The sequence below is a fragment of the Caretta caretta genome, chromosome 3 (genome assembly GCF_965140235.1).
Source record: "Caretta caretta isolate rCarCar2 chromosome 3, rCarCar1.hap1, whole genome shotgun sequence".
Lineage (NCBI taxonomy): Eukaryota > Metazoa > Chordata > Testudines > Cheloniidae > Caretta > Caretta caretta.
In genome coordinates this window covers 69,201,502-69,226,167 of record NC_134208.1, presented here as the reverse complement: position 1 = coordinate 69,226,167, position 24,666 = coordinate 69,201,502, and the positions used below count along the sequence as shown (strand labels likewise).

Sequence of the window (24,666 nt, the reverse complement as noted above, 5' to 3'; positions counted from 1 at the left end):
CAGAAAAATGTTAGTGTTAAATCATCTGATCTGAGCAAACCAAACCCCCCAAAATAAAAAAGTTCAGTCTTTAATGGCCACTGTGCTTATACGTGTATGAGAGATTTTTCAGATGTGCCTAAGCGATTTAGGATTACAATTCCACAATTTTCCAAAATGACTTTCAATAGGATCACATACTTTAAGCTAAGTAACACATTTTGAGACTGGTGAAACACTGAAGCACAACAGTTCCAGCTCAAAACAGAGTGTCTTAACACTGATTTGCCTTGGTTTTGTTGAGAACTTTATATGTCACACTTCAAACATGAAGAATATTTTTATTACACTTGTAAACTCCTGTAAAAATATGCTTGATAATAGAACTTTGGACAGAGCCTTGTAACAGTACTGGTCAGCATTGGTACAGTTCTATAGATGTACTGGATGTAAGTATATTGTGAGACTTTTATATTATTCTCGAATTGCAAATATTAAGGGAATGTTATCTTTCTTTTTCTTTTAAGGAAATGATCATTGACAAAGTAAACGGACAAGTCGTTCCTCGGTACTTGATATATGACATTATTAAATTCAATGTAAGTACCTTTTTTAAATTACTACTTTTTAATGAGTAGTTATTGACTAAAATAAAGACAGAAATTATGTTTGCATTGTTAAGAGCCAGAAAGCACACTTCCATGTGGCGGTTCAATACAAGACAGGACAGAGCTTTAAGCAAGCAAGCAAGCTGGTCTGCTAACGGGCTTCTGCCCGTCAGCTTTCCACCCTCTCCTTTATTCTCTCTCTCTCCCCGCGCATTACATTCTCCAACAGATAAAAGGAATACACTGGCTTTGTTTAACATTCTTGTTTACCAATTTCTATCTACCGCATTCCTTGCTCTCAGGCCTTGAGCCCAGTCCTGGGAGGCTTCCCACGGTTCATGTCATCTGGGCGAGATTCCAAGGTTCATGCCCTTGAGAAGAGCTGTGTGTGCACAGCTCCTATACAACACTCCGGGTGTGCCCTGAATGTTGCCAAGTGCATGAACCTTGTATGAATCCTACACTTCCATACCCAAAGTGGTTGGGCAATGTGCAATCCAGCTGACAGCAGTACAGGAGAAGTGAGATTGAAAGTATCCTGAATCAGGCAAAGCACAATTGAAAGCAGCCTCAGTAATGCTACATGCTTGGTCAATAGAGACTTGATCTGTTGCAACGACTATATGAGAGAAGGCTGTGGGTTGTCTGAAAACCTCTGCAAAATACTGTTCAGAAACTGCTTCTTTCTACAGGAGATATGAACTTGGTTTGGCCATGGTGGTAATAATTTAGTATTATTCCTCTGCAGATCTGTCGATAGATAAACAATATATTTACAGCTTAGTTGTGACCATTTAAATACTGAAGAATTTTTTTTGCAAGCTTAAGAGATGGCAAAAATATTTAGTGTACATGTTACTTTCTGATTCTCTCTTAATTTGATTGGGATGGTTACGTATAGGTTAAAGAGAGAACATCCTTTCAGGCTTATGTTAGCAATGATGAAGAAATCACATAGCTGAATTGAAAGCTCTACCAATAATCCTGGTTTGGCTGGGACCAAACAGTCCCAACTAATGTCCTAGTACTGTTTTCACCTATAAGGGTACGTCTACAAAGGGCTAAAAGACCAGTTGCTGGCCTGGGTTAACCGATTTAGGCTTGTGGGGCTCGGGCTGTGGGGCTAAATATTTCTGTGTAGACGTTTGGGCTCGGGCTGGAACCCAAGCTCTGGGACCCTCCACTCTTGTAAGGTCTCAGAAAACAGGCTCTGGACCGAGCCCAAGCATCTACACCGTGATTCTTTTCAGCTCCAGAGCACAAACGCGCTTACCTGGTCCAGCTGCGTTTTTTTTTTTTTAATCTCTGTGTAGATGTAGCCTGAGAGTCTGCCATGCTAGGGCACTAGATTTGTCTCTACAGTATTGTTGGTCTGGGCTACTGCTGGCATGATCTCTCTCATCTGGGCTGCCAGTAGGTGAGCTGGGTTGGTGCCGTGGTAGTGGATCCTTGTCCAGGTCGGGGAACAGAGAGTAGGAAGGGGGTTAAGCAGCAGTAGTATAGCTGTTTTTGAAACACACTGCACCTTCTTGGCTGCTCAGTGACCCTTCCTTCATATTCTTCTTTTAGATGTAGGCAGCTGCTTCTCAGTTCTGTAACGTGCAGCTGCTTCTCATAAGATCATATGTGCCGAGGCCAGACAGAGGCAGAAATCAGTCCCAGGGACCAGAAAAAGGAGCTTTTGAGTAGTGGGGAGAGGAAGAAGGAGGGGAAAATGGGTAAGCCATTGTGGAGAGCTATGGGAGCAACTGCAGAGTCCTAGCTAAGAAGAAACAATGTGGGTGAAGAGAGAGCAGCTTTCAAAGGGATTTTTCAAATAAACTAGAGGTTTGAAAGACACTAAAGGGTCTTGTGTGTTGTCTTAGTAAATTTTTTTTCTTGTTCTCTCATGATCTAAGAAAAATAACCTTAAAATCACCATAATGTACATAGAACTATCAAATGGCTGGGATCTGTTGGCCCTGAGACCTCCAATTAATCTGAAGAGTTGTCCTTGGCAAAATGTTTCCCATGTTGGCACTTATAATTGAGTGGGTTTTGCATTGACTGGTTTGTGTTACACTTGTGAAAGAAAATTAGTGCTAAGAAAAAGGCCCCAGCAAAACATATTAATGTATTTAATAATTTTTTGTGAAGCAATTTAAATAATTGTATGAAAACAGAGCATAACACTAAACTGTAGTTAAATATTCCACAAAAAATACAGTAATGTGGTGGTCACTTATATTTCAGGGAATTTGGGAGAATACACTTTTATTGTAATAGTCCTGTGTATAATATTAACAGTTGTTCTGATTCTAAGTCACCTAAATGGAATGTTAATTTATCTGGTGCTATTTAGGTCTCTCCCCAAAACTCCCTCCATCCGCATGCACCCCACCACCTACCATACACATACAACTGAGGTAGTAGTGGTTGGGATGATCTGTACATATCTGGATGGCATAAAGTGGGAATATTGAAAGAAGATTAAGATTTGTCTTGTATAGAGATGTTTTCCCATCTGTATTGAGAGAATGAATGAGTGGCAGTGTGGGGATCGTTACATTACTTATTGTATAAATGGTCAGTCCTACTGAAACAAAGGAAGGCCTTGATTGAGTTGATGTGCATGAACACTGTAAAAAACAAACAAAAAACCTCCCAACAACCCTGTTTTTTCCTTTCAATTTAAAGGGGTACTGAGAAGTTTTATGCCTATATTAGCTATTCTTCTTGGAGTGCTTGTTCATGTCAATTCCAATCAGGTGCGTGCGCACATGCGTGCATGGCAGCCAGAAGATACTTTCCCTAGCAGTATCCATCAGGTTGGTCTGGGCGCCCCCTGGAGTGGCCTCATCATGGCGCTCAATATAGGGCCCTACCGACTCGCCACCCCCTCAGTTCCTTCTTACTAACAGTGACGGTTAGCTGGAACTTCCCCTTACTCTTGTCGTGACAAGCGCATTTGGCAATCTGGGTATATAACATCTCCCCACTGTATTTTCCACTGTATGCATCCAATGAAGTGAACTGTAGCTCATGAAAGCTTATGCTCAAATAAATTTGTTAGTCTCTAAGGTGCCACAAGTACTCCTTTTCTTTTTGTGGATACAGACTAACACGGCTGCTACTCTGAAACCTGTATATAGAGACAACACTATGGCGATATTCTATATCAACAAACAGGGGAGCACGCTCCTCTCCCCTGTGCCTAAGGGACTTTTGTGTAGCTCACTTGATACGCCTGCAAACATCGTACCTCCCGGGAATACAGAGCGAGTTGGCGGACCGTCTCAGCAGGTCTTTTCATGGCCACGAGTGGTCCCTACACTTGGATGTTGAAAACTCCATCTTCCAACGATGGAGCTGTCTCCAGATGGACCTGTTCGCCACATGACGCAACAGGAAGTGCCAGCAGTTTTGCTCCTTCCTGAATCACAGGCTGGGCTCCATCGCGGGTGCCTTCCTCCTCACATGGAAAGGCAGTCTTCTCTATACATTCCTGCCCGTCCTTCTCGTTGACAAGGTGCTCCTCAAGATACGGAGGGAAGGGGCTTCAGTGATATTGATAGCTCCAGCCAGGCCTCACCAACATTGGTACACATCTCTCCTGGAAAGTCCGTAGAAGCCCCAGTCACCTTGCCGCTCCTCCTGGACTTAATAACTCAGGATCACAGCCATCTCCAGCACCTGAACCTCGAGTCGTTGCCCCGCACAGCTGGAATCTCCATAGCTGAACCCCATGGAGCTCTCCTGCTTGGAGCCAGTTAGACAAGTCCTTTTTTGTGGTAGGAAATCCTCCACCAGGACTATCTACCTTGCCAAGTGGAAAAGATTCTCAATCTGGTCAGCGCAGCGTCATTTGTCCCCGATGCTCACCTCTATGCCACTCATACTGGACTATCTTCTCCATCTCAAGCAGCAGGGACTGTCCATGTCTTCAATAAGGGTGCATTTGGCCACCATCTCTGCTTTCCATCCAGGCACAGAGCGCCAGTCGGTGTTTGCCAACCCTATGCTCAGCCGTTTCCTGAAAGGTCTCAACAGGCTGTATTCGCATGTCCAACAACCAGCCCCAACCTGGGACCTCAATCTGGTCCTTTCCAAATTGGTGGGTTTGCCCTTCGAACCGCTGGCGACTTGTTCCCTGCTCTGCCTATCATACAAGGTGGCGTTTCTGGTAGCAGTAATCTCAGCCAGGAGGGTGTCTGAGCTCAAAGCCCTAACATCAGAACCTCCTCATACTGTATTCTATAAGGACAAGGTTCAACTCAGGCCACGTCCAGCTTTCTTTCCGAGGGTTGTCTTCCAGTTTCACATCAACCAGGACGTCTTCCTCCCCGTGTTCTATCCTAAGCTGCACTCGAGCGGCAGGGGAGCAGAGGCTTCACTCATTGGATGTCCGCAGAGCGCTAGCCTTTTACACTGAAAGAACAAAACCTTTTTAGGAAGTCCGCTCAACTGTTTGTGGCCGTGGCAGACAGGATGAAGGGTCTTCCAGTTTCCTTCCAATGAAGTTTGTCATGGATCACGTCCTGCATCCGTGAATGCTATAACCTGGCAGAGGTGCCTGCCGGTCTGCTCACAGTGGACTCCACTAGGGCTCAGGCTTATTCAGCAGCATTCCTGGTGCAAGTTCCGACCCAGGAGATATGCAGAGTGGTTCGCCATACATACTTTCACCGCACATTATGCAGTTACCCAGCAGGCCAGAGACGATGAGGCCTTCGGTAGAGCAGTGCTCCATCCAGTGGACAGCTCCAACCCAACCTCCTGAACTCAGGCTTGGGAGTCACCTGATTGGAATTGACATGAACAAGCACTCGAAGAAGAAAAAATGGTTACTCACCTTCTCATAACTGTTGTTCTTCGAGATGTGTTGTTCATGTCCATTCCAATACCCACTCACCTACTCCTCTTTTGGAGTAGCCGGCAAGAAGGAACTGAGGGGGTGGCGGGATGGTAAGGCCTTATATTGCGGGCCATGATGGCGCCACTCTAGGGGGCACCTGGACCGACCCGACTGCTAGGGGGTAAATCTTCCGGCTGCCATGCGCGTGCACGCACACACCTGATAGGAATGGATACGAACAACACATCTTGAAGAACAACAGGTAAAAAGGTGAGTAGCCATTTTTTCCTGAAATGGCCATGATGCTTCCTATTCATTATTGATACTAGTACTTTTGGTTCTGAAATGTCTTTTGCAACTCTGTCAAAGTTCATCTGTGGGAGAAAATATTAAATATTTTAGACACTTCAAATGGTAACATGTTGGGCATTTTGAAGTGTTTTAGCTTTTACAAACTATGGGGTTGATTCTGCCACACTAGAATTATTTTCTGACTAAGGAACTCTACTATCATGGAGCTAGGCCCTACTCATTGTGAATGAGAGTGGCAGAATCAGGCCCTGTACAGTATAACTAGGGTTTGTGTTAGGGAGAATGTTAATTAGGAATCAAACTTTAATAGTTTAAAATCAATGTTTTAGTCAATGTAACTTGCAGAATGTAATTCTTAGCATTCTCTGGGATAAGTGGTAGTTTTCTGAAAGTTCTAAAATATTCTAAGATTTGAAAAAGAGCAAAAATTGTGTTTGTAATATTATGACCATTGTGCTCTTTTCTCTAAAAAACTTTTTCTTGTAATGCTATCTCTTATGTTCTCTGCCCTGTCTATGTTCTGTCCTTCACTTTGTCTATCTCTCACACATTTTCTATTGTTTTCCCTACATTCCATGTTTATTCTCCTTCACTCTGTGTAGTGTTTGCCTGCTCTTATTCTGTGCTCTTGTCTGTCACTCACTACTATGGTTTCTTCCTTTCCCATTCCTTCCTTTATGGTCGCTTTCCCCTGTCTGGTCTTGCCTTCCTTTTTTGTTTGTTTGTTCCTCTCTTCTGCCTCTGTTGTGGTATATTCACACAGTTTTAACAAAGTACGCTTCTAGAAAGCTTCAATCTCTGATAGATAGAGGTGTTGAGGTGATGGGCTCCGATTAAACATGAAGGAACCAAATTACTGACCATGAAAATGAGTGGGTTTTTGTCAGGGGTTTAGTTGTGGGGAAAGGCAACAGATACTGAACTGCACTTGAGTTGCACTGTAAATGCTGTCATTTCCTTTGGATGCATTGAGAATCAGGGAGGAATTTATTATGAAGTATTGCAGTTTCAGTGTCAAGGACAAATAAGACAATGTGTTATCAGTTTGAGCACAAGCAGGACTTCAGCTGAAAGAGGTTATTAGCAGTGACCATACTGTAGAGATTAAAAAGCACAGCTGCCTTTTTGCTAATTCTAGAAGTTTTAATTACAAAAATGGGCAAACTAGAATGTTTGGCTTGGCAAGAGTGATCAGTATAATTTTATCACTGAGCTGTGTGGAGTAACTATAAAATCAAAAGAAACATGGTAAATCCTCTCTTTATGGAATACAGGTTGGGTGGGAGGATCTTAGTTACATATTATAGTGGAGTGCCAGATCTGCTATAGTTAAGGTTATGTATTGCTTTCTCCTTAAAAGGTCAATATTATAAGTGCTCTAAAATCCAAGTGCTTGCTTGGATTGTTTGAAAATTGTTGCCTCTTGTAGGTGCGGTGTGGGGTTGGTGTTCCAAATTTGGGTTAGAGCAAGATACAGCTACTCAAAATCACCTGCTTGTTACTTTTTTGTTTGTGCACATGAGGGGCTCAAACTGTGCTTCTACTCCTCAAATTGACCTCAGCTGCTTGGGATTTATTTCAGTTAGTGCACAGCACCCACTGTCCCGTTGGGAAATCAAGATTGCAAAAGTTACTAAAGGTAAAGTTTATAAATCCAGGTCGGCACAAGCTAAACTGATGTGTTCATGTGTGTAATGTGCATGTGCAGCAAGACTCGGACTCTGTTAACTACTCGAGATTTTCCATGTGGTCTGTTACCACAAAGTTGGGTGGTTTTAGGGCTTGGCTACATTTGCGAGTCACAGCTCAATAAAGGAGACCTGGGTGCACTAGCTCACTACCCGTCCACACTGGTAAGGCCTGTAGGGCGCTCTGACTCTGCAGCTACAGCGCTGCTGGTACTCCCACCTCGGCGAGTGGAATAATATTTGCTGCACCCCTGCTGGAGCACCGCAGCGCCAGTGTGGACGAGGTGTTGCATTACTGCGCTCTGATCAGCCTCCGGAAACATCCCATAACCCCCTTAAGTCAAATGGCCACTCCTGTCATTGTTTTTGAATCACTGTAGGAATGCGGATATGCCCTTTGAAAGCTCCATTTCTGACAGCCAGCACGCTTATCTGCTCCGAGACAAAGCAGCCATTAGTGTGGAATGCTGTATGTGAGAGAGAGAGAGAGGTGGGGGGGGAGAGTCTGCTGCTGTCTGAACTTACAAGACAGCATGCTGACATGCCCTTAGACCCCAAAAACCCACTCTCTCTTCCCCCACATACACACAACACACTCCCTATCACACTTCACCCCACCCTCCCATTTGAAAAGCACATTGCAGTCACTTGCATGCTGGGATAGGTGCCCATAATGCACCGCACCCAATGCAGCTGCAAGTGCCGCAAATGTGGCCATGCCAGTGTGCTTGAAGCTGTCAGTGTTGACAGACTGCAGCACTTTCCGTACTGCGCTCTACGAAGGCTGGTTTAACTCAGAGTGCTCTACATCTGCAAGTGTAGCCATGCTCTAAGGTGAAATGCTGGGATAATAGAATCTGAGCAACACCCATGCACTGTGAGTTTGTGCCCTAACTGGTAGCAGTTGAATGTGTCTTGCGCATCTTCCTTGTTCTCTGTCTGAATTGTGTTTTGTTCTGAGATCCTGACTGAAGTTTTGTCCTGAGATCCTGGTTTAAGAGTGATATTTTAAGGTGCTCTAAAATTCACATGCAGACTTTGATTTTACTTCTGAAATATTGTCAAGGCAGTTGTCATTAATTGAAGAGAGGGAAGATAGCTTGATGTAATCATGACTCACATTCTTTGTTCAGTTTCTGAACAATGGAGCTGAGTGTGATCAGGGGAAAGTGAGTTGCTGCATCACTTGGTCAAGGGGTTCCTGATGCACAGCCCCCTAACTTGAACTGCTCATAACATTTTTCAATTCTTATAACTTTTTTTGGTGCAGCATGGGTGTGTGTGTGTGTTGAAGCAGTCAGTTGAAGAGGTGGTGTGAGGCGGTGCTTGGGAAGGTGCAGAGTGGCAGCTGTGACTGTTTGCCAGCCTTTGTTCCTTTATGTCAATGCTTGGGCACAACTTAGATGATAACCCTTATTAATGTACGTGATCATCCAAACACCATGTTTTTGAAAACCCAGTTTGGTGATTAAAGATTTGATGAAGAATAGGGATTCCAAAGTAGTAATTTTTCTACAATCCCTGGATGAATAAGAGTTTGTCCTTAAAGGGACCTTTTGCTCTCTGGGAGCTCGGAAGTGCTAACAGAGCAGAACAATGAGGGGTGAAAAGTTGGGCTCCTTCCCCATTGACGACATTCTTGGAGAATGGAACCACCTGTGCCCCACCTTCCCCCAGTTCCTCCCAGTGGCTCAGCCACAGCTACACCAGGGCAAGGGAGGGGTATCCAGGGCTCCCCTTCCTCCACTGTTCACGGATGAAAGGAAGGAACCCAGAACTCTCCACCTTCCTCATGCTGTCTCCAGCAGCAAGAGAAGGGGCTCCAGACTCACCATTCCCCTTGTTGTTGTTGCTGCTTCTAGGGAAAAAATGGGAGGTCAGAGCAGTGCATGAGAATGTGGGGAAGGAAGGAAGAGAGCAGAACTGCAGTGGGGGATGTGGGCAGGACCTTGGGTCTCCCCCTTAAACTTCCCTCCATTTCTTTTCCTCCTCCAAAACATGCTCCCATAATGCTGAGATTGGGGTGGGGAATTGGCAATGAGCATGTTCATTTTATAGCACTGACACACAATGCTAGGGTGGTGTGGGGAACTGAGAACAGGCATGCTTAGTGCATGGCACAAATATACAACAAGGAGCTGCGAATGGGTACGTTTGGTGCATAGCACTGAGATTGTATTTGGGAATGGAGCAGGCACCATGGGGAGAGCTGGGATGTAGCACATAGGGATGTGGAAAAGTATTTTTATAAAACCAAGGAAACTAAATGCCCAAAACTTTAACAGAGTTAAGAGTGCCCTTTGATGTCTTGTGCCCTTTCAGAATGTTGAGTTCAGCTACACTCAAAGCTCTGAAACATGATGGATAAAAATTGATTACATTTTCTTTTAATAAAAAAGGATTTTTATTTGAATTGTTTTTTAAATTTAAATAAAATACAAGTTGATTTTTTTCAAAATTTAAACCCATTGAAAATTAAATTTAAATTTATGACAGTGGATGTTAACTTACTGTAATATATTAAAATAAATTAAATAAAATTCAAGCAGTATCTGTTTGTTGCCAAGTTTTAAAGAAAGTCATAGGCATCCAGAACCTGTATTTGTTGAAGTGCAAAACTGGCTTTTGACAGTATTACATTCTTCTTCATTTCATTCTTCTTTATTTCAGTTTATTTAACTGGTTTGTTAAACAAAGAAACCAGTTGGGAGTTAAAAAAGCAGGAAAGCTTGTATTCCTTTTCTAATCTATGAATAAGAACTAGGTGTAAGAGGATGAAATCTACTAGTTCTAAAAACTTGAACAACGTGATGATCAGAAACAATCACTTCAGTACAATCACTTCAGTTCACTAACTACAGATAATGCTTCCTTTATTTGAAATGCAAAACACGTTTTGATAAACTTTTTCTTACATGTCCAGCACAACCTTAACTCTGTGGTAACGAGTTTTTGAACATATAATAAGGGAACATATAATACTGGTGAGTGACATCTGCAGGCTGAATGCAGCACACACAGTGTCTCTTGAAATCTGTGGCTCCCTTGTCTCCAGAGTCACTGAATACCAGAATTATTGCTCTCTTTATGAACAATCAAGAAGTTTCTGCAGATCTCCTGTAGAGACTGTAACTGTTATATTGTATTTATTCTTAAAGCCATCTGTTGTTCAAGTGCAAACCTGGGAAAAGCAAAACAAAACAAACTTTGTATCAGTTCTTAGCTTCACTCTAGTGCTTAATTTGTAATGAAAGGGCTGCCAGGGCTCAAGCAATTTGGTGCTGGTACTAAAGCAATTTTTTTTACTTTCATAACTGACGTGGCAAGCCCAGAAGTGCTGGGGCTATGAACTGCCAATCCTAGAGGTGCTGGGGCTCAGCACTGGCAGCTGCTGGCACAAATTAAGCATTACTTCTCTCAAATTGACAATTTAACTAACTGCCATTTTGAAAAGTTACAGACTGAAATGGAATGTTGTTTTGAGGTGATTTACTTAATAGTAGCAACTGTGTGCCAGCAATCAGTCAATTGGGAATGGAAGTATGAGCCATTTTTCCATGTGCAACTGATATACATAAGAAGAACAAAGTGCCAGCTGGTGACTTGATGGAGCAATAAGGATTTTTTTTTCCAACTCATCATGGCAGCCTGTTCAGGCTGCAATCAGCTCTTCAGATGACTGTGGCCCAGGAATGGGGAAATGAGATAGGAATGAAGGGAACACAGAAGGAAGTGGAGCTGGAGGAGTTTAAGAATAAGAGGGGAAATATATGGGCATATAGGAATGGAGGGAAAAGAACCAAATGGAGGTAGAAGACAAAAAAGGGAAGTGGCAGATTAAGAGACCAAAAAATAGGATGGGATTGTGAGAGAAGAAAAGACACTGCTTTAAAATTAGCAAAGTGTAATGTATTTATGCTGTGACAAATAAGTGTACTTTATATCTGTTTCTTGTTCACATTAAATTGCTATGATGACTCATTAAGAGTAAACCACCAGCAGCTTCTTTCATTGTGTCTGCCTGTATTGGCGCTAAGAAAATATAGTTTGAACATGCCTGAAACCAATATACACTGAAGCTGTACCTATCAATGCTTTCGTGGGAGGTAGTCTTTGGAAAGGAATAATAACAAAAGCTTGGCTTTGTTATATCTGAGAGTCCAGTCTGGAAGTCCCTGGAAAAATAGAGACTAGCTCTCTTTTTGGATGCCTCCAAGATGAATTTTGTCCTGAATTCTGATCCTGACTAGCTATAGCTGCGAAGTAACTTGGTGGTGCCTCTGGAAACAATGGGTGAACATAAGAACGGCCATACTGGCTCTGACCAAAGGTCCATCTAGCCCAGTATCCTGTCTTTCGAGATTGTCCAATGCCAGCTGCCTCAGAGGGAATGAACAGAACGGGTAATCATCAAGTGATCCATCCCTTGTCTCCCACTCCCAGCTTCTGGCAAACAGAGGCTAGGGACACCATCCCTGCCCATCCTGGCTAATAGCCATTGATGGACCTATGCTCCGTGAACTTATCTAGTTCTTGAACCCTGTTATAGTCTTGGCCTTCACAACATCCTCTGGCAAGGAGTTCCACAGGTTGACTGTGTGTCATGTGAAAAAATACTTCTTTTTATTTGTTTTAAACCTTCTGCCTATTAATTTCATTTGGTGGCTCCTATTTCTTGTGTTATGAGGAGAAGTATATAACACTTCCTTATTTACTTTCTCCACAGCAGTCATGATGGGTGTTGCCAAAAATTGGTTTATTTCTGGTTACCACTATTCCTGGGATGTTCAGTCTCTATAGAAGCCTGTGCTAAGACTTCCCATTGTTTTTCAAAGGGTCTTGGAGTAACGAAAAACAGATGATCCCTTAGGAAGACTAAAAAGTTGGAGGAGGATTGAGTCAATTTCCCCTCAGTCTGACTTGTATCCTTATTTACTCTCTTCAATAGAATCACCGTAAATAGAATAGGTTTTAGAGTAGTAGCCGTGTTAGTCTTTATTCGCAAAAAGAAAAGGAGTACTAGTGGCACCTTAGAGACTAACCAATTTATTTGAGCATAAGCTTTCGTGAGCTACAACTCACTGCATCCGATAAAGTGAGCTGTAGCTCACGAAAGCTTATGCTCAAATAAATTGGTTAGTCTCTAAGATGCCACTAGTACTCCTTTTCTTTTTGTAAATAGAATAGGCTCCCATTGCTTCTTTCACTTCCATGAGCCCCTCACCTCCCCAAAAGCTAAAGAAGCTACAGAAGAGGCAAATAAGCCATCTTTAGCTTCAGATCCTCCAATAAATCTGCTCTGACTCCCACTATGCTCTCTTTTCAGAGTAACAGCCGTGTTAGTCTGTCTTCGCAAAAAGAAAAGGAGTACTTGTGGCACCTTAGAGACTAACCAATTTATTTGAGCATGAGCTTTCGTGAGCTACAGCTCACTTCATCGGATGCAATGCTCTCTGCCTCTCTTGATCCTCTCTGAAAACTTATCTCAGAGGGACAGTGGCACAGATTCATTCTGTATGTCAGGAAGAACAAGAAAGTGAGGAAGAACACCTGAAAATGGAAGAACACTTTGATACCAGCAATGATCTCTTCTTCACCAGATGAACTGATGAAGCCCAGCACTCTAAGGGTATATCTGCACAGCAGCTAGACACCTGTGGCTGGCCTGTGCCAGCTGATTTGCTTCTGGGGCTGATTCACTGTTGTGTAGACTTCTGGACTTTGGCTGGAGCCCAAGCTCCGGGACCCTCCCACCTTGCAGAGTTCTAGAGCCCATGCTCCAGTCTGAGCCTGAAAGTCCTACACAGCGATTGAACAGTCCTGCAGCCAGAGCCCTGCAAGCATGAGTCAGCTGTCACGGACCAGCAGCAGGTGTCTATTTTCTGTATACACGTACCCTGAAAGACTTGAGTGGTACTGTTTGTTCCTTGGGAGTCCACATGCCAACCCCTAAGAGACAGCGGGGTGGATGAAATCTATACATCTACCCATCAGACATCACATGGATGTCAGGATGCAGGTTCCTGAGAAGTCATCTCATTCTTCAATTGGTGGAAGCACCTTTTCTAGGTGTGCAAAATATACCATTTTCTCTGCTTATACATACCATGATATTGGTGACTGATGCCTCCCTGCTTAAGTGTGGAGCTTACTTAGACCACCTACAGACCCAGGGCTTCTGGACTCTGAGTTACTTTCTCGTAAACATTCTAGAGCTTAGAGCTGTTGATTAGCATGCTCAGAATCTCTTCCCAGGCAATGAGGACATTTAGTCCAGGTGATATAGATAGATATAGATCATCCCCCACTCTGCCAAAAAACTTTGTCTCTGGAATTGGTGTGTTTATCACCAAATCACACAGTACTCTGCATCTTTCAGGCTTGCAGAAAGTCCTAGCATACTGGCTCAGCAGGCAATTCACAAGTGATCATGAATGGACTGTCAATGACTTGATCCTGCAGAGCGTATTCTACGGGTGGGGATACCTAACAGACCTATTTGCTTCAGATCTGAACAAGAAATGCCACACGTTTTGCTCAAGGTGGTCTTGGCCCAGGTTCCCTGTTTAGGTGCTTTCTTCCTTTCATGAACTTTAGGGGTAATGTATTTCTATCCACCAATCTCATTAATACTGAGGGTTCTAAGGAGTTTTAGACAGAATTTAGCAGTAATGATCATGCTCAGCTAGCTTTAGCTTGGCTCAGGTAGTTTTGGTATTTGGACCTAATTAACCTGTTAGCTCAACTCTCAGTAATGTTACCTATCTTACTTGATGTGATCTCCAAGAATGAAGGTCAGATTCAATATCTGGATCTAGCATCATTGTTTCTGACAGTGTAGATGCTGGCTGGCTTACTACCATGGAAAGAAGCTGTTCAGCTGAAGTCCAGAATATATTGATGCTTACCAGAAAGGACTGCAGACAAATAGAAGAGGTTATCTATTTGGGCAGCACGATGCTACCTGTCTCCCTTAGAAGTCCTGATTCCTGCTATTCTGGACTATAGCATACAGGGCTATCCATCAGCTTCATAAGAGCACATTTAGCAGCAATATCAGCTCATCCTCCTCCTGTCGAGGGTCACTCCATATTTTCCCAGTTGCTATATTCCTCAAGGGCCTTTTCCTGCAGTCCGGGAGTTCACTCCTCCCTAAGACCTAAATATACGCTTAGTATGGTTAATGGGACCTCCTTCTGAGCCCCTAGCAATTTGTTCTCTATACCATCTATTTATGAAAATTGGCTTTTTAGTAGTTATAACATCAACACAGAGAGTGGGGGAAATTCAAGTCTTCATGGCTGGTCCACCTTATTTGGTGTTTCATAAAAAAATGTGACCCTTAGGTAACACCTTAGATTTTTTACCAAAGATTGTTTCAGATTTTCCTCTGAATCAGATGAATCAGCTTCCGGTTTTCTTTCTAAAGCCTCATTCCAATCAAGAAAGTGAAATTGCAGAACCTTGATATGGTTAGGTCTCTTTCATATTACCTTGACAGAACAAATCAGTAGTTTCCTCAGGCTGGTTGTAGCATTACAGACAGGTTGAAAGATCAGGCACTATTCACCTAAAGACTGTCTAAATGGCTATCTAATTATATTAGATCAAACTGTGAGTAGATCCACCTTTGTAGGTTAAAGCCCACTCTACTATGCTTCTGGCATGTTCTGTGACTTCACTGAGACACATACTAATTTCAGAAATTTACAGGGCAGCTACATGGGAATCAGCCCACACTTTCATACAGCCTTAATTGAGGCTTCAGGATCTGACATCTGCTTTGGCAGAGCTGCCATGAAATCATTATTTAAATAGGACTTCTAGCACCCACCTCCTGACTATGAGGACACTGCTTGCTCATTACCAAAAGTGGAGTCTGTGTGGATAATGCCTCAGAGAAGGAAGAATGGTTACTTACTCTGCAGTAACTGTGGTTCTCAAGATGTTTTGTCCACAAGTATTCAATGATCTGCCCTCCTTTCCCACTTCTACAGAGTCCCATACTATCTGGATTATGTGTTAGCGAAGGAACTGAGAGATGGTTGAATTTGTGCTTCCCTCTATACCTCTTAGTGGTGGTGGCGAGCGGGGGGCAGGGTGTGACGTGAGGGCATCCAGGGCACAGGCATGGCCCCAAAGATATTGGTGGCCAAAGGAATCCAATCTTATGTGTATGTACCCTAGAAGTGGAATAGATGTGGACAACATGTATCAAAGAACTGCAGTTACTGTACAGTTAAATAAAACTGTTCTTTTCCTTACTTGTGCAACAAAACGTATAGCTGTTGTACTTTGGGATCTAATTAATACATTCTTATAAAAGAAGTGAATACTACTTTTCTTTTCCTTTCTCACCCTGTAGCCTTTAAAATTTTTAAATCATAGCCAAGTTTTCATGAGAGCAGATTGGAATGGTAAGAATAGAATTAGCTTTTGAAAGGAAAGTGCTTGCAAATGTAATGTTTAAATAGCAGGGAGAATTTTACTTGAGTGTTCTTAAATCTGTATGTAAAATAGGATATTTAAGACAAATTTCTCTTCAAGTTGCTAATATGCATAAAGATGTGGTGGTTGCTATTCAGTAAAGTTTATCACTTGTAAACAGATGCTGTGTTGGTCATAAATCCTGTCCATAGCCATCACCCTTAGCAGGAGTTCATGCTTGAAGAATTTTTGTTTTTAAATCCGCATAAAATGTTACTATGTATTATTTTCCATTATAAACCTTATTTTAAAATGATGTTAAGTTCACAGTACAAGCTGTCTCTCATTTGTTAGTCTATTAGTTAGTCTTATCTTAGAATTGCAATGTGAAAATATTGGGGGCACAGTTCAGAAATCCAAACACTTGTGAGCCAAATTCCATTATGTTTGCAGTTGCACTTGGATGCCAAAAAGCTTGTTCCTAGGTTTAATTCTGAAGCTCTTAGTTTTTGTAGACACACGCTATCAGTTTAAAAATTATATCTTTAGAAATGGCTTTCTTGCTAGTAACACCTTAGAAAAGGTGAATCCTGTTCTCAAATCAAATTTAGTTTTTCTCCATTTGTGTAACTTGTCTCTTGCCCAGATATTTGAGAATGGAGGCAGTTTGTGTATCCATCCAGGCAATTACCAGTCAAAGGTGATAACATCTTACTGATGCTATTCTGAAAGGCTGTATTTGCCTCTCCCATTCACTGTATATGGGCCATATCTGATAGTTAAAGTTGTTTATTATAGCACCAACAGTGCACTAGCAGCTCAATCCCAAAGACTCTCAGCTGCTTCTGCTAGGGTCACCATAGCTGCGAGTTCACCTGCTTTACAGTGCAGAATGTTGGAAGACAGCTACAGAGATCGGGGACTAATTATTTGATCTGGTGCAGCAACCTAACCTTGAGTAAATGGCCAAATAGTGCAGTATGTGTTAGTGCCCTCCCACTAAGATGGGGGGAAAGGACAGGTTTGTGAAATGGGCAAAACTACAGATAAGAGAGCCAGGTGGAGTTTATGGGGGAGAGAATGGAGACCCCAAAATGGGGAGGAAGAAAGGGCATACAGGGATCTGGAGACAGAAGAAGTGAGAGGGACACATTAAGGGGAAGAGAACTTGGAGTCAGACGATCAGGTGGGCATTTGGGGAAGAATAAAATTAACACTGCGGGGGAAGGTGCATGAAGTTATTTCTCAGATGCTTTCTAGGATGAGGTAGTATCTTGGAGCCCATCTAAAAATGTTACATTTATGTATTTTGATTTATGTAGAATGCATGCACCCAATATTTTTAAGCTGTACAAGCCACATAATACATATGATTAATGCACAAAAATTAACACACTCCCAGATTCCCTCAAAACTGATGTTTTTCCTACTGATGTTTAAACCTGGGAAGACATGCTTTGCAGTGTGACTTGATGGAAGTGAGTTTGTTGAAGACCTTTAAATAAAAATGACCTAATAGTTTGAGAATTTCCTTTGAATAGTAATTAAGGAAGGAACCCCTTCAACAATGGTCAAAAATAAACTTAAAATTTAGATATTAAAATAAGGAAACAGGAGGAAAGGGGAGAAAACTTAATATTGTGTAGAGTTTTGATAGGACAACTAATAAACAGGTTACACATGTAAATGTCAGAAAAACAGAAGTTTTAGACCTAAGCATGAGATAATGTAAGATTTTAACTGATGCTATCAACTGTCAGACTGACAAGGAAGATGAAAAGTAGAAAAGCATCAAGCTCAATATGTAAAAAGAAAAGGAGTACTTTTGTGGCACCTTAGAGACTAACCAATTTATTTGAGCATAAGCTTTCGTGAGCTACAGCGCGCTTCATCGGATGCATACTGCGGAAAGTACAGAAGATCTTTTTATACACACAAACCATGAAAAAATGGGTGTTTACCACTACAAAAAGTTTTCTCTCCCCCCACCCCACTCTCCTGCTGGTAATAGCTTATCTAAAGTGATCACTCTCCTTACAATGTGTATGATAATCAAGTTGGACCATTTCCAGCACAAATCCAGGGTTTAACAAGAACGTCTGGGGGGGAGGGGTAGGAAAAAACAAGGGGAAATAGGTTACCTTGCATAATGACTTAGCCACTCCCAGTCTCTATTCAAGCCTAAGTTAATTGTATCCAATTTGCAAATGAATTCCAATTCAACAGTCTCTCGCTGGAGTCTGGTTTTGAAGTTTTTCTGTTGTAATATCGCAACTTTCATGTCTGTAATCGTGTGACCAGAGAGATTGAAGTGTTCTCCGACTGGTTTATGAATATTATAATTCTTGACATCTGATTTGTGTCCATTTACTCTTTTACGTAGAGACTGTCCAGTTTGACCAGTGTACATGGCAGAGGGGCATTGCTGGCACATGATGGCATATATCACATTGGTGGATGTGCAGGTGAACGAGCCTCTGATAGTGTGGCTGATGTTATTAGGCCCTGTGATGGTGTCCCCTGAATAGATATGTGGGCACAATTGGCAACGGGCTTTGTTGCAAGGATAGGTTCCTGGGTTAGTGGTTCTGTTGTGTGGTATGTGGTTGTTGGTGAGTATTTGCTTCAGGTTGGGGGGCTGTCTGTAGGCAAGGACCGGCCTGTCTCCCAAGATTTGTGAGAGTGTTGGGTCATCCTTCAGGATAGGTTGTAGATCCTTAATAATGCGTTGGAGGGGTTTTAGTTGGGGGCTGAAGGTGACAGCTAGTGGCATTCTGTTATTTTCTTTGTTAGGCCTGTCCTGTAGTAGGTGACTTCTGGGAACTCTTCTGGCTCTATCAATCTGTTTCTTCACTTCCGCAGGTGGGTATTATAGTTGTAAGAATGCTTGATAGAGATCTTGTAGGTGTTGTCTCTGTCTGAGGGGTTGGAGCAAATGCGGTTGTATCGCAGAGCTTGGCTGTAGATGATGGATCGTGTGGTGTGGTCAGGGTGAAAGCTGGAGGCATGTAGGTAGGAATAGCAGTCAGTAGGTTTCCGGTATAGGGTGGTGTTTGTGATCATCGTTTATTAGCACTGTAGTGTCCAGGAAGCGGATCTCTTGGGTGGACTGGACCAGGCTGAGGTTGATGGTGGGATGGAAATTGTTGAAATCATGGTGGAATTCCTCAAGGGCTTCTTTTCCATGGGTCCAGATGATGAAGATGTCATCAATATAGCGCAAGTAGAGTAGGGGCGTTAGGGGACGAGAGCTGAGGAAGCGTTGTTCTAAATCAGCCATAAAAATGTTGGCATACTGTGGGGCCATGCGGGTACCCATAGCAGTGCCGCTGACTTGAAGGTATACATTGTCCTCAGATGTAAAATAGTAATGGGTAAGGACAAAGTCACAAAGTTCAGCCACCAGGTTAGCCGTGACATTATCGGGGATAGTGTTCCTGACGGCTTGTAGTCCATCTTTGTGTGGAATGTTGGTGTAGAGGGCTTCTACATCCATAGTGGCCCGGCTGGTGTTATCAGGAAGATCACCGATGGATTGTAGTTTCTTCAGGAAGTCAGTGGTGTCTCGAAGGTAGCTGGGAGTGCTCGTAGCATAGGGCCTGAGGAGGGAGTCTACATAGCCAGACAATCCTGCTGTCAGGGTGCCAATGCCTGAGATGATGGGGCACCCAGGATTTCCAGGTTTATGGATCTTAGGTAGCAGATAGAATATCCCAGGTCGGGGTTCCAGGGTTGTGTCTGTGCGGATTTGATCTTGTGCTTTTTCAGGGAGTTTCTTGAGCAAATGCTGTAGTTTCTTTTGGTAACTCTCAGTGGGATCAGAGGGTAATGGGTTGTAGAAAGTGGTGTTGGAGAGCTGTTGAGCAGCCTCTTGTTCATATTCTGACCTATTCATGATGACAACAGCACCTCCTTTGTCAGCCTTTTTGATTATGATGTCAGAGTTGTTTCTGAGGCTGTGGATGGCATTGTGTTCTGCATGGCTGAGGTTGTGGGGCAAGTAATGCTGCTTTTCCACAATTTCAGCCCATGCACGTCGGCGGATGCACTCTATGTAGAAGTCCAGTCTGCTGTTTCGACCTTCAGGAGGAGTCCACCTAGAATCCTTCTTTTTGTAGTGTTGGTAGGGAGGTCTCTGTGGATTAGTATGTTGTTCAGAGGTATGTTGGAAATATTCCTTCAGTCGGAGACGTCGAAAATAGTATTCTAGGTCACCACAGAACTGTATCATGTTCGTGGAGGCGGAGGGGCAGAAGGAGAGGCCCCGAGATAGGACAGCTGCTTCTGCTGGGCTAAGAGTATGGTTGGATAGGTTAACAATATTGCTGGGTGGGTTGAAGGAACCATTGCTGTGGCCCCTTGTAGCATGTAGTAGTTTAGAAAGTTTAGTGTCCTTTTTCTTTTGTAGAGAAGCAAAGTGTGTGTTGTAAATGGCTTGTCTAGTTTTTGTAAAGTCCAGTCACAAGGAAGTTTGTGTGGAAGGTTGTTTTTTTATGAGAGTATCCATTTTTGAGAGCTCATTCTTAATCTTTCCCTGTTTGCTGTAGAGGATGTTCATCAGGTGGTTCCAGAGTTTCTTTGAGAGCGTGTGGCACAAGCTGTCAGCATAGTCTGTGTGGTATGTAGATTGTAATGGATTTTTTACCTTCAGTCCTTTTGGTACGATGTCCATCTGTTTGCATTTGGAGAGGAAGATTATGTCTGACTGTATCTGAACAAATTTTTTCATGCAGTTGATAGATTTCCACTCCATATGGCTAAATGCAGTGCCTTGCATAATGACAAGGTTTCAGAGTAACAGCCGTGTTAGTCTGTATTCGCAAAAAGAAAAGGAGTACTTGTGGCACCTTAGAGACTAACCAATTTATTTGAGCATAAGCTTGTGTTCAATATCCTAGAGTTAAGGAAAGTGAGTGGTGGTAAGTGTCATACAGCTTTACAGACTTCCATAGGCCAATTTATAATTGTGTATTTGTATATATATTAATTTGATCTCTAAGTTGTAAAACAAGTTTTATAAGATTTCTGTTATAAAAGAATGAATCTGTTAGTTAAAAAAAAAAAAAAAGTCTGTCTAGGAGCGTGCTTATTTACCAGATCAAAAAATTAATTGAGCTGGATTTAAGATTAAATCTATATAGCAGTAATTCAAAGGTTTAAAAAAACAACAATACAGGGGCATGGTAATTATCCTTAAAGAAAGTATTATAAACCCAGAAATTTCAGAGGTAAAAATACTCTTAAAAGAAATTGAAACCCATTGAAATAATAAATACGCAGGTGAGGCATCTAAACAACCTTAACTCTTCAAACTTTCCTTATAAATACAACTTACTGAAATATTATGCATAAGGTATATTTGAAGAAATTAATGTGTAATTAAATTAAACTGTTAATGATTGTTGTACCTAATTCCTGTTCAGGTAATTTATGATAATTTTAAAATAGGTTAAATTGTGACAATAAATTTCAATAGACAATTTCAAGTCACTTGCATAATTATTCCTACACACTACTGTTAATACTCTTTCTACAAAGTATGCCTTGTGAGGTACCATATGAAAACTCACAATTCGCTGGTCATTATTGTCCTTGTAAAATCTATGTGGCAACATTGTATGTGAAGTTATAGAATATCCCTTTGTGGTGTTGTTGACACATTCCAAATCCCATAGTCCTGGCCAAACAGAAGTTGGTAAACAGGTCTGTCCTAAACAAAGGAATGTGTGCTCTGTTTAATTTGCATTTAAGCAGTAAACAGAGACATAAAGCAGAAAGGGAAACAAAGAAAGCTCAAACCGGTGAGTAAAAGTCGGCAGGGAACATCTTTCCACATAGATTCTTTGTCTCCTAGTGTCCAGCTGGAAATGTCTTTCAAGAGAGGGACTGAAACTATAAAAAGGAGAGACACACATCCGAAGGTACCCCTTTTTCTCTCCTTTCTTATTGCATTCGCTGAGCAGTGCAAGCAGGGCAGTACAGTCCGGTACGCCATACCAGCAAGATATTTATAGCTGGTACAGCATAACGGAAAGAGACAGGAGGAGCAGAATGTGGGGCTGCCAGCAGGTCCTCCAGCACAGCTGTACCGCCCCCAGCCCTTCCACGCAGGATCACCTCCATCTGTACAGCAGCCCTGCCAGAGTACAGGTCTGGGGGCGGTACAGCCATGCTGGAGGTGCTGTGGGCGTGGGGCTGCGCGGTGGCCCCATGTTTTGCTCCTTTCCCTGCTGTGGTTCCTGGGAGAGCCCTGCGATTCAGGGCTCCCCTGGGAACCGCAGTGGAGAAAGGAAAAGAATACCCAGCCCTGCCCTTCCATGGGGCTGCATCTCTTCAGGCTCCCTTTGTACAGCAGCAGCCCCGCCAGAGGACAGAGCTGGGGGATCGGGGCTGGGCTGGGTGCGGTACAGCCACCAGAGGAGCTGTTGACGTTCTGCTCCTTTCCTCACTGCAGTTCCTGGGAGAGCCCTGAACTGCAGGGCTCTCCCGGGAACCGCAACGGGGAAAGGAGTAGAACGTTGGCCACAGGACAGCCCCATGCTGGCAGCTCCTCCAGTGTGACTGCTCCCAGCTCCTTGCCCCCCCTCCCCGCCCTGTGCTCTGGTGGGGCTCGCTGCTGTACAGATGGAGGAGACCCTGCGTGGAAGGGCTGGGGAGGTACAGCTGCACTGGAGCAGCTGCAGGCGTGGGACCTTCCAGCGGCCCCATGTTCTGCTCCTTTTGCCGCTGTGGTTCCGAAGTCTCCAGCGTAGTGGGAGGAGGACAGATCCTCCAACCCCAGGTAAGGGGGCTGGATCATAGGGAGGGAACGGGGAGAGCGTGGGGGCCCTGGGCTGGGGGCGGGGTGGGGAGGAGTTACATGGAGGGTTCTGTTAGGAGGTCACGTGCCTCCCCTCCCCCCATACCGGTAAGAAATGGATTCCACTTGCACCACTGCATTCACTGAACCTGAAGAGAAAAAAGAAGCAAGCACTGGACTCTGGGTCCTGACGTACAGGCTTTGGTCAGTAATACCGCTGGAAGCATGTGGTGAGAAACCTTGCTTGAATCTGATACAGTTTGTTAGGTATTCATAAATGTCTTATCTTTGTTTCTTGTGTAACATTTCTGACTTTTATGCCTTATTACTTGTACTCACTTAAACTCTATCTCTTTGTAGTTAATAAACTTGTTTTACTGTTTTATCTAATCCAGTGTATTTAAATTGAAGTGTCTGGGTAACTCCATTTGGGGTGACAAGTTGTGTGCAAAAAGAAATAACAGACTTAATATTACTTGTATTGTCCAGGAGAGGGCTAGGTCTGTGGTTCTCAAACTTTTGTACTGGTGACCCCTTTCACAGAGCAAGCCTCTGAGTGGGACCCCTTTTATAAATTAACACTTTTGTTATATATTTAACACCATTATAAATGCTGGAGGCATAGCTGGGTTTGGGGTGGAGACTGACAACTCGCAGCCCCACATGTAATAACCTTGTGATCCCCTGAGGGGTCCCAATCCCCAGTTTGAGAACCCCTAGTCTAGGCAGTACTGGACATACATTTCTGAGGGAAAATCTAAGAGGGGGTGTGTGTTTGGGTCATCTTGCAGTATAATCAAAGCTGGCGAGAATCAGAATGTAACCCAAGTGTGGCTGGCAGGCTGCAGTTGCACACAGACACTCAGGGTCTGACTTGCATGCTGTGAGCAGCCCAGGTGGGAGCTACTTCAGCAAGGCATTGTGAGGCACCCAAGGTTGCAGGGCAGGGGTGACGCAGCTGCTTGTTAGTCTGGAGTGTGCCCGGTATGTCACAATTCTGTTACAAACATTTTTGCAACTTTTAACTTAGTCAGATAAAACACAGTTGATTATCTTTCAAAATATTCATGAGCTTTCTGAAGTTATCCTCGATGTACAGATTGTTCAGGTGTAATCTTATTCTGTACTGAAGATACTTAGTTTGGGAGGAAAGTGAATTATTTTCTCATAGCTCATAAGAGAAAATGTAATTACCTTTCTGATCTGCACCAAATTACAGTTTTAGTTGGGTCAGCAGTCAGTGCTAGTCAGATATTATATATAAAATGAGAAAAAATACCTCCTTTGAATTGTGGCCTTTTCGTAAGAACTACAGGGAAACAGAGTATTCATAGAATGTAAGGGAGATATCAGGAAAAATCACATTCAAAAATAGTTTTAAGTACATCCAAAATACAGCACACATACTGTCATCCTATTTTCCTACTTGCTGAGCTGTTTAATACTACTGCAAAATGAAGAGTCAAATGTTACATTTTGTTTGAAAACTGAGATGTTGTTGACACTGAATAACGTGCAAACCCTGCTTTTCTTTTGTTGCACATAAAGGACAATAATATTTTAGAAGCAAAGTATAGTAGATCAAGTATAGATACTGAAATATGTTTACTCTTAAAGGAATTCTGCATCAAAATATTTAAAATTCTGCACCTAAAAAATAAAAATTATTCCACAATATTTTAATAGTTTGCAAATTTTATTTGTCAGTAAATAAATGTGGCTCCAACATGGCAGGCCACTGGCTGCATTGAAGTGGGAGATCACCCTGAAGCTCCCACTTTCCCCAGTACAGGGACTCAGCAGTGACCTGAACATGACACAGTGCAAGGTCTGGGCCTGCCTCAGAAATACCCCGGGGCCCTGCCCATCTGCACCAGGTGCACCAGATCTGGGTGGGCAGGCTCAGCCCAGCAGGATTCAAGTGTGGAGGTGCTTAGTATGGGGGGGATCCAGGTGTGGGGTGAGAGATTTCTGTATGGGACAATCTGGATGCGGGTGGCTCAGTGGGAGATCTGGATG

The 24,666-nt window shown here is 43.0% G+C and overlaps 1 protein-coding gene across 4 annotated transcripts in view; it reads left to right on the top strand.

The window, feature by feature from the left end:
• Positions 1 to 24,666, top strand: part of RNGTT (RNA guanylyltransferase and 5'-phosphatase) — a 451,332-nt gene that overhangs the window by 159,759 nt on the left and 266,907 nt on the right. For all 4 annotated transcript variants that reach the window (XM_075126571.1, XM_048845050.2, XM_048845051.2 and 1 more), the window contains exon 10: positions 507 to 578. In XM_075126571.1, coding sequence (XP_074982672.1) covers positions 507 to 578 — 72 coding nt within the window. The remainder of the gene's footprint in view (positions 1 to 506; positions 579 to 24,666) is intronic.